This window comes from Mus caroli, chromosome 2, assembly GCF_900094665.2.
Source record: "Mus caroli chromosome 2, CAROLI_EIJ_v1.1, whole genome shotgun sequence".
Taxonomy (NCBI): domain Eukaryota; kingdom Metazoa; phylum Chordata; class Mammalia; order Rodentia; family Muridae; genus Mus; species Mus caroli.
The window spans coordinates 170480333-170490178 of record NC_034571.1 but is presented as its reverse complement, the minus strand read 5'-3'; the positions used below and the strand labels follow the sequence as shown (position 1 = coordinate 170490178).

Here is a 9846-nt window from a genome sequence, read left to right as displayed (position 1 = left end):
CAGCTTTGGGAACTTGGACAGAGGAAGTGGGGAGGAGCAGGAGTTTCCAACATGCCAGAGAATCAGACACCAGAGGTCTCCATAGGATAATTGGAGCTGTTGATTTCCTAGGGTCACAGCAGCTCTGTAGACTCCCTTGTGGTGCAAGNTACTAGGTAGGCAGAATCCAAACAACATATGGGAGGGGTAGTATGTTAGACCTGTTCAGAAGGTTGTGCTGGTGGGTACCAGTCATTCTGCAGGTGTACTGTGGCCTTCATATGTTATGCTTGACTACTGTGCTTGGCTTGTATCCCACATCAGAAGCATTGTAGGGAGGGTCAGCAAATGCTGGGCATACAATAGAAAGGAGTTGGCTGTGATGTAGGTGACTGGGGGAGAGAGGGGAGGATATGAATGGGTTCTCAGATCAACAGGGAAGAAGGGACCTTGCCTGCCAGGTAAACTCTGGTTGAAGGATTAGAGAATCAGGCANCTGGGGTCAAGGCCTTCCTAGCGGAACACTGGGCCCATTGGACCAGGGCAGTTTGTGACAGCCAGAATAAGTGCAAGCTTTAGATAACAGAGGAACAAAGCTGATAAAGGGTTAAGTGTGTCTGAGACACCAGGTAAGTAATAAAAGGGGTGCTGGGCATAGAAATTGCAGAGATATGGGGTACAGATATAATTCAATCATGGGCTCTGAGGTCTTGGACTCAACCTGACTACTGAGAGCCCATCTTGCAAGGGCCCTAGGTGGAGGTGAGGCAGGGCTGACACCTTACCTTGGAGGCTTAAGCTACTCCTCAGGAAAGGTCTCCAGTGCATATTCTCTTCCTGGGGACAGGAGAATGGCATGCTAGGTAACTAACTCCCTTCTTGAATAACCCTCCTCATTCCCTGCTCGGGGAACAGGCCATGACTGACAGTCACTGTGTTGTTGCTGAGAGCCTGAGTCAAGCCCACTGAGTCTCAGTGACCCCACATTCCAGGCCTAGAGCCACCAGGGTGTGTCTGAGTTGAGGGAGAGGCAGGTTCTGAAAGGAATTTGGCAGATCACAGAAAGAATCTCCCTCCTCAAAAAAGTTATAAAATCACCCCCACAGGACAGCAAGTCTGAGAACAGCAAGACAGGAAACACTATAGACTTTCAGTCATACTGACAGGGTCTGTCATTTAGCTTCTCCCTAACTGCTGCTGCATAATACACATGTGCTCACACATGCATGTGCAGGTAGATGCACACAACCGCATGAGGACATGCGTACACTTGGCTCTGTATTTTATATGGACATGGGGTGCACGTGGGGCCCCACCTGCCAGCATCCCAGGTTACTTCTGGGGTCAGATGCAGAGGGACTGTTTCTGCCATGTGTTGGAAGTCCAGGCAGCCTGAGGAGATGAGGCCTCGTCCCTCCTATCAGTTGTGTATAGCCCTGGGCTTGACTGTTTACTTGTCCAACAGAGCAGACCTCTGGGAGAAAAAGAGGCCAAGGACCCTGTGAGCAGCCACAGAGATTCTCCTAAATTCAAGCTGAGAATAGAAGAGGCTTGGACCTCCCCTAGAATGGGGTGCAGAGACACAATAACCCACACTCAAGGGTTGTGGAACTTGGCTGTGCAACAACTGCAATGGGGTGGACAAGGCCTGGCCAGGGATGCNGTTACTATGGTTATAATCCTCACTTCAAATGCTGTGCTCAGTGAGTATTGGCATTTGTTGACCCCTGAGCTCCAGTGCCCTCCAGGGAAGTCAGCAAGACTGTCTTCTTGTTCCTGAGACTGTTGTCTTCTTGTTGGGTTGTAAGCTTCTGTCCTTTCCACCCTGGGTCTTACTTGCTTAGTTAGGACCCATCTGTAGCTGATTCTCCTACACAAAGGCTTTTGGGCTGGTCATCCTTCTCTGATGTTTCTCTAGTGTCTTAGTTAGGGTTTTACTGCCGTGAATAGACACCATGATCAAGGCAACTCTTATAAGGACATTTAATTGGAGGTGGCTTACAAGGTTCAGAGGTTCAGTCCATTATCATCAAGTCAGGAACATGGCAGCACTCAGGCAGGCATGGTGTAGGCAGAGCTGAGAGTTCAACATCTTCATCTGAAAGCTACTAGTGGAAGACTGACTTCTAGGCAGCTAGGATGAGGGTCTTAAACCCACACCCACAGTGACGCACCTACTCCAACAAGGCCACTCCCTGGGCCAAACATATACAAACCATTACATCTGACGTACCATGGGATGTACAATGCCTCTGGTGGCACAAGGTCTCTTGGGAAGGTACAAGTGTCTTAGGCAGTGTGACTTCCTAAGGTCTTATTGACTTCTACTCAAAGGGAATTAGTTTATGTTTGAAGAGGTTTTTTTTGTTCTTTTTTTTTTTTTGGTGGGGGGACTTCATCTGCTTATTGCTCTATCCCCTCAGATTAATGAAGGTTTTAGGACGGCTGCAGATGGTTTGATTAGGAGGCCAGACTTAACCTGGAGTCTAAGTTACTTTCCTCATTGAATGTGACAAAATGCTTGGCATGAACAACTTCAGGGAAGAAGGGGTTTATTCTGGTTCATAGCTTCAAGTTCNGATCATAACTGGTAAGTTAAGGCACAGCATTGGCTCCCTTTTGTGTTGAGAGCAAGTCACAATGGCTGTTCACGTGGCTCTGACCAGGAAACAAAACACAGGTGGGAACCTGGGAACCAGGGGTGAGCACAGCCTTCAAAGTCCTGCCCCTGGTGATTTGCTTGTACCAGTCAGGTCTGACCTCCTGAGAACCTTCAGGACACTGGCTCCTAAACCAGTGTCACTAACCAGGGAACAAACATTTTAACATGAGGCTGTAGGGAACTTCCAGATTAACCTGGGTTACTGACTGTCTCTATGCTGTTTTCCTGAGTCATTTGAAAGTCACACAAATGGGTTTCTTCCACACACTCTGGTATGTGTATTTCTCTGTGTATGCTCCTGTGCTATTCTTGTCTTTGGCCTCTTAAGACTGGCTGCAGCTTTTGCTGTACACAGTGTGGTAGCTACAGCATCTGACATGCTTATGTGGGGCCAGCACCTATAAGCACCTGCTGTATATACTGTATAGGTCAAGCAGGGTCTGGTACCCCTGTGGGAGTGGAAAAATTCCCAGCTCATATTCATGGTCCAGAAAGGACCAGAGAGGGCAGTCCTCATCTCAGGCAAAGCCCCCAGAAGCTCAGGGAGATCCTGAGACCAGCTACGTTTGTATCACTACAACACCAGCCTGCAGGCAGAGCAGACTCTTAACCAACCCTGGAAGAATTCTTGGCATATTCCAATGAGAAGAGTGTCCTGGTTGACACAGCGACTCCCAATTCCTTAGAGATGATGTAGTTCCAAGGCAGACAAATTATTTCTTGTAAAAATAAGCAAAGCTCTTACAGAGCTCTCCAGTCAACCCTTCATGCTTGGCTTCCATGAGAAAGGCACATGAATGAAGAGGTGAGAGCCATCAGCTAGATCAACGGTGTCTGCCCATGCAGGGTTAGTGATGGCCCATCCTCTTCCTCAGTGTAAACAGCCTGTCCAGACTAACAGGAGCCAAAAGTTTGGCCAAGCAGCTCTCTGTCCACCCTGTGAAAGGACAGAACTGAGAGCTGATCCTTGAGAACTGTCAGATGTGAAATTCTTCCATAGGGAACTGCTCCAGCCTCCAAAGGGTGTACTCATGTATAAAGGAGACACCTACTCCAGGGGGCTAGCATCATGAAGGGCTAATATTAGAAAGGATCTTTGGAGATGGGAACTTGGCTAAGCAGAGGCTTCCTCCACCAACACACCCACAAGGGGCAAACAGGCATGAGTGCTTTGTGACCCGAGAGAAGACAGGATATTTTAACAGAAGAGGGACATTTGAGCATGAGTGTTCTGTGACAGGAACAGGGGCAGTGGGAACTCTGACAGGAGCTGGGAACAACCGATGTGAGCACCCTGATGGGAGATGGGGCAGAGGGTGTGAATTCTCAGTGCAGGATGAGTGGATGAGAACTCTGTGATTGGTTAGGGGGCAGTAGGTATGAGCACTTAGTGGTTTTTGTGGGGCCGTTCTTAAACTAATTCTGCTGGATCGTTCTTGGTGTTGATAGAAGGTCTGCCCTTACCTCTCCACTTAGCAGACTAAATCANCCAGAGAAACCTAGACTCCTGTAGAACATGCTTGCTAACAGTCCTCTTTTGAGACTTCTTTGGACATACCCACACTTCTGGTTCATTCACAGCTATCAAGGCGACTCCAAGGCATGCCCAATTAAAGATGTTTCCTGGGTACTGTCAGCATGCTTTGGGGGTCAGTCCTATCATACAGACCCCAAGAAGCAAAGAGAAACCGGAGTACTTCCACTGAAGTCAGTGTCTGTAGTTATCCAACCTCGTAGCCAAATTATTCAACTCAAACTTGACCCAAGGGATGAGGTCATGTGGGGATGGATGGAGTCTGTGCCCCCAAGGCAGTCTCTCAGCCTTGCCTTTCTCTTGATTTCAACTTTTTCAGCCTTGGAGGGGACTTCACCACTGTGAGCAGACCTGCCTTAGGGTTTCTATTGCTGAGATAAAATACCATGACCATAAACAACTTGAGGAGAAAAGACTTTGTTTTAATTTAAAATTCCCAAGTCACACTCCATCACTGAGGGAAGTCAGAGCAAGAATTCAAACAGGGAAGGAGGCCAAAGAGAACGCAGAGGCCATGGAGGAGTGCTGCTTACTGGCTTGCTCCCCATGGCTTGCTCACCAGGTTTTCTTACTGCTCCCAGGACCACCAGCCTATAGTGACTGCCTACAATGAGCTAGGTCCTCCCACATCAATCATCAATTGAGAAAATGCACCACAGGCTTTCCCACAGGTCAGTCTGGTGGGAACATTTTCTCAGTTGAAGTTTTCTCTTCTCAATAGACTCTTGCTTGTGTCAAGTTGACAGAAAACTANCTAGTGGATGTCAAACTCAGAGACCTGCCTCCATCTGGTGTTCAGATCAAAGGCATGCACCATCATCACCCGGTCTGGAAGCCAGTCTTGGTCAGGGAATGCCTTAGCTTTTCCAGTGCTGATCTGATTGCTGGTACACAGAGATATAGTGAATGTCACAGGCTCAGCCAATGTGCTGTCCCTTTAACACTGCTTCTCTTCCAGAGGTAGCCCAAACTTTTCAGTCCTTCCTGGACAAACTTTTGTCATCCCAAACACAGTGGCTCCAGAGAAGGTGTTAGAACATGGTAGAATTATCCGTACTTTCTCTTCCTTCTCCTANACCTGCCCAGTACATGGCAGGAATGGAGCCTGGTGAAGGATAGATGGGGCGGGGGGGTAAATGAAGGATGGAGAAATGGATGGAAACAGAAAGGGATGNGTAGGTAGATGGAGGAATGGGAAGATGAAGGGATGGTGGGTGGATGGATAGATGATGGATATGCAGGTGGTTGGGTACCCACCTAGCCTTAGAGTCTTGATCCTTCTGGGGTTAAGTTTGTTTCCCACAAGTATAAATCATGTTCCTTGTATATAATCCATTCTTTCCCATTGATCTCTCTGTCTACTTGAATAGAGTGTAGTATCTTCAGAGCTACAGCATCTCAGAAGTGTCCCCAGAGTAGAAGTGTGGCCAGCTCATCAGGATAAGAGCCATCTTATCCACAACGGTCTCCAGGACAACCGTAGAGAGATCAGTTACNAGGAGACATGGATTCTCTGGGCTTTTCATCCAGCACCCTGTGTAGGCTCAGATCTCATCTGCTACCAAAGCAGTTGGACAGCACTTTAGGTTCTGTACTTCTTATTTATGTCATCCCCAACCTCCGGGTCGAATAGCCATGGGTATGGGCCAGTCATGATGGAGCATGCCTTTAATCATAGCACATGGAAGGCAGAGGCAGGGGGATCTCTGTGAGTGCAAGGCTGTTGTAAATAATGAGTTCTAAATTTAAAAAAAGAAATAAAAAGGAAAGGGCATGACCAGTCCTAGGTATAGTGGAAGAGAAGGTTTGCTGTAAATAAAAGGGAGAGAATACCCAGAGGCAGGGACATCTGGGAATATTCAGAGTGGACCTGACCCTGAGCCATGTGAGGAGAGNGGAGAAGAGAGAGCCAGCCCAAGAGGCCAGGAGGGTAAAAGGCAGACAAAAAGGCCAGGTAACCAAAACGGCTGCGGGAAGGGCACCCCAGGCCCTGGGTTAGGGAGTTCAGGGTGCGGGGTAGAGAATGCCCGCCAGTAGAGCCCTGTAACAGGTAGGGACCAAGGAATTCTGGAAGAACCTGGGGTCCACTTTGATATGTTAAATAGGCACCTCAGTTGTTAGTCAGGGTTTGAGACCTAACAAGTTCCAAGATAGCCAGGATGATGTAGAGAGACCCTGTCTCAAACAAACAAACAAACAAACAAAAAAACAAAAACAAACAAACAAACAAAAAACAAACCAACAAAACAGAAACAAAAAATAAACCTCAGAGTTTTGGGTCTGTGGACAAGGAAGGAGCCTGGCTTCTCAAGGCAGGGAGTGCTCCATGCTCCAGTGGTGACATTTGTACTTATCAAACTATTTTTTTATTTATTTTGTTGGAAAGCACACTGTACTGCTCAGGGTTATGGCCAAGAAAGAGTTTGTGGCCCACCTGGAATAGATGTTAAAATATATGTGAAGGATACTTAGGAGGGAGGCAGAACCTGAGGTGACCCACTAGTGTCCACTGTTCCTCACGGGCCACCTGTTCTTAGGTCACAGCTCTGGAACGGCAAGTCTTTGACTTCCTGGGTTACCAGTGGGCACCCATCCTGGCCAACTTCACCCACATCATCGTGGTCATCTTGGGGCTCTTCGGCACCATTCAATACCGGCCACGCTACATCGTGGTGGTGAGTCCATTGTGCTTGGCTACCTCTATGCAAGTAGTATTGGTAGTAGCTTAGGCAGAATGTCTTAGGTGGACACCTGTCCAGGGTGGGCTTAAGGAAGCTTTTCCAAGCTCAGCATTGGGAAGGTCAGACACAGGGAGTCCTGACACTACAACAAGTTCAAGGGCTTTCTTCTAAGAGGTTGGAGAAAATCAGATATTCATATTCTGAAGCTGCTGGGCTCAACTTCTACCCTGTCCTTCTTGGTCTCCCTAGTATGTCGTATGGGCAGCTGTCTGGGTTACCTGGAATGTCTTCATTATCTGCTTCTACCTGGAAGTGGGGGGCCTCTCAAAGGTGAGTAAAGATGGGAAGGGGATTATCCCCTGGGTCTTGGCAGGATCACCACTGTAACACTTGGTGCAGTTCATTGCATGTCCCTATGCTGATGGGCACTTGATGCATAGCGCTGGCCACAGCACCAGGACAATTTTGGCTGTGATCAGTGCCTCAGAAGTTCGGGAAGACTGNTTGGTGGGTGGTGAGGTTTCTGGTAACGCACTGTGGGTGTCAGTGTGCCAGGACCTCAGGCCCTGTAGCACAAAGGGCGGGTCTTCTGGAAGAGGGCCCTGGAACCAGGCAGTACCAGGGAGGAGTTGGGACTGCGTAGACATCTAGCAGAGATGTGTAGGTGGCTCCTTTTCAGGGATGGTGGGATTGGGGAATAAGCAGAGACCTTCCTCTTGTGGCTGAACCCTTCATTTTTCCCCACTTCAGCCTGTGATTGGTAGAGACTGACTGTCTCTTGATACTAATTTTTTTTCTGTTCCTTTGTTTCCAGGACAGTGCACTCTTGACCTTCAATCTCTCTGGGCATCGTTCCTGGTGGGAAGAGCATGGGCCAGGCTGTCTTCACGATGAGANAGCCACAGCTGGCCTGGGTGCACTGCATGGACAGTCCTTGGTGGTGGGTGCTGGCTGTGCCATGGTGCACAGCTATGTGGAAGCCCTGCACAGTGGCCTGCAGATCCTGCTAGCGGTGAGTGTGGGGTCAGGTTTGTTCTACCTGGGGCAGAGTCGGGGCTTTTCCTTCACACAGAGGAACCAGATTTCCTCCTTGTTAAGCATAATTGCCTCCATGACCTGTAAGGANTAAAGGGGTCAGGGTAGACTTTGAACCTGGAGCTTGTCTTAGTCACTGTTCTATTGCTGTGAAGGGACACCATGACCAGTGCAACTCTTATGAAAGAAAGTATTGAATTGGGGATTTGCTTANAGTTTCAGAGGTTTGGTCCATTATCATCATGGTGGGGAGTGTGGCAGCAGGCAGGAAGGCATGGTGCTGGAGAAGTAGCTGAGAGCTACATTCTGATCTATAGACAGACAGAGAGAAAGAGACTGGGCCTGGCATGGGCTTTTGGAACCTCAAGGCTTTCGGAGCCTAACCCTTGTGACACACTTCCTCTGACAAGGTCCCACCTTCTAATTCTTACAGTCCCTTAGAAATAGTGCCACTCCCTGGTGACTAAGCATTCAGACATATGAGCCTGTGGGGGCCATTCTTATTCCAACCACCACAGAACATCACTGATCTTGCAAGACAGGCTCAGAAGCATAATNAAACCTTAGCCTTTGATGGCACTGTGGCAACAAGGAACAGCAATGGCAAAGGTGAAGATGGATGTTTCTCTGTCTACCTAGCCCAGGAGTAGAACAGGCAAGGCTGGAGGCTGATCTCAACAGGACTGTGAAGGGGAGCTAGAAGCCTCAGACTGTCCAATAAGGCTGCAGATGGGCCCCACTCATGACATTGTTTAGTCCCAACAGGTCTGGTCATTAGGGTAACACTTCAATGCTTTTTCATGAGTCTCGGGGCCCTTGGGAATATTTCACAGCTCTCATCTCCCAGGAGAGAAAGCAGGAGAGGGGACATACTCCCTGGCACACAGTGGGCTGCCTGGACTGGCTATGAGCCCACAGCTCTGAGAAGTCTGCCACAAAACAGATGCTGTGAAACAGGGAACAGTGTGGAGATCTGGCAAATTTCCCAGCACTGTGAGATACCACTGCTCTCCAGGAGTCCTGCTCTGTGAGCAGCCATTTTCTGTAAAAGTCTGCAATAACAACTGACCAGATGGGAGGTATAGTGACACAAGTCTGCCATCCCAGCATGTGAGAAACAGAGAGGAGGACCAATTACTCAAAGGAGGACCACCTACTCAAAGGAGGACCACCAACTCAAAGGAGAGCCACCTACTCTAAAGAAGACCACCTACCCAAGGCCAGCCTGGGTACAGAGCCAAACCATCTCTGGAAAATAAACTAGAACTGGGCTGTGGTGACAGATCAGTTAGTAAGATGCTTGCTTTGCAAGCATGGGACCTGAGTTCAGTCTCCTCAGAACCCATGTAAAAGATGCTGGGCACCTGGAGAGATGGCTCAGTGGGCAAATGTGTGTGTTGACCTGGTACCATCACCATGTCTCAAGGCAGAGGGTACTAGTGCAGGCCACTTGAAGTTCTCTTCTGGCTCCACATGCACTCATGGGTGCACACCACTGAGCAAATGTGTATGTGAATCATACATGCACACACACATAAAACAAGTAATTATAACATAGCCCTGGCTGTCCTGGAACTCTGTAGATCTGGCGGGCCTCAAACTTGTAGAGATCTTCCTGCCTCTACCTCCCAAGTGCTGGGATTAAAGACACAAATTGCCATACCTGGTTCATTAAATGTAATAAATTGTATTTAAAAATAGGAATGGTGGTATGTGTACTTGTAATCTCAGCATTTGGAAGTTAAGGACCAGTNGATCTGTGAGGCTCACTGCCCAGCCAGTCTTGCCTGTGGTGAGTATCATGTCAGTGAGAGATGTCTTTAAAAAACAAAGATGAATAATGCCTAAGGAATGATATAAAAGGTTGTTCTTTTGCTTCCAAGTGTACACGCACACACACATACACACACACATAAACACACACACACACATCCATACACACACACACCCATAAA

At 48.3% G+C, this 9846-nt stretch overlaps 1 protein-coding gene across 2 annotated transcripts in view; it reads left to right on the top strand.

Moving 5' to 3' along the window:
* The window catches only part of Nkain4 (sodium/potassium transporting ATPase interacting 4), a 19078-nt gene that overhangs the window by 3521 nt on the left and 5711 nt on the right, over positions 1-9846 (top strand). For both annotated transcript variants that reach the window (XM_021155931.2, XM_021155930.2), the window contains exons 2-4: positions 6713-6850; positions 7106-7186; positions 7671-7868. In XM_021155931.2, coding sequence (XP_021011590.1) covers positions 6713-6850; positions 7106-7186; positions 7671-7868 — 417 coding nt within the window. The remainder of the gene's footprint in view (positions 1-6712; positions 6851-7105; positions 7187-7670; positions 7869-9846) is intronic.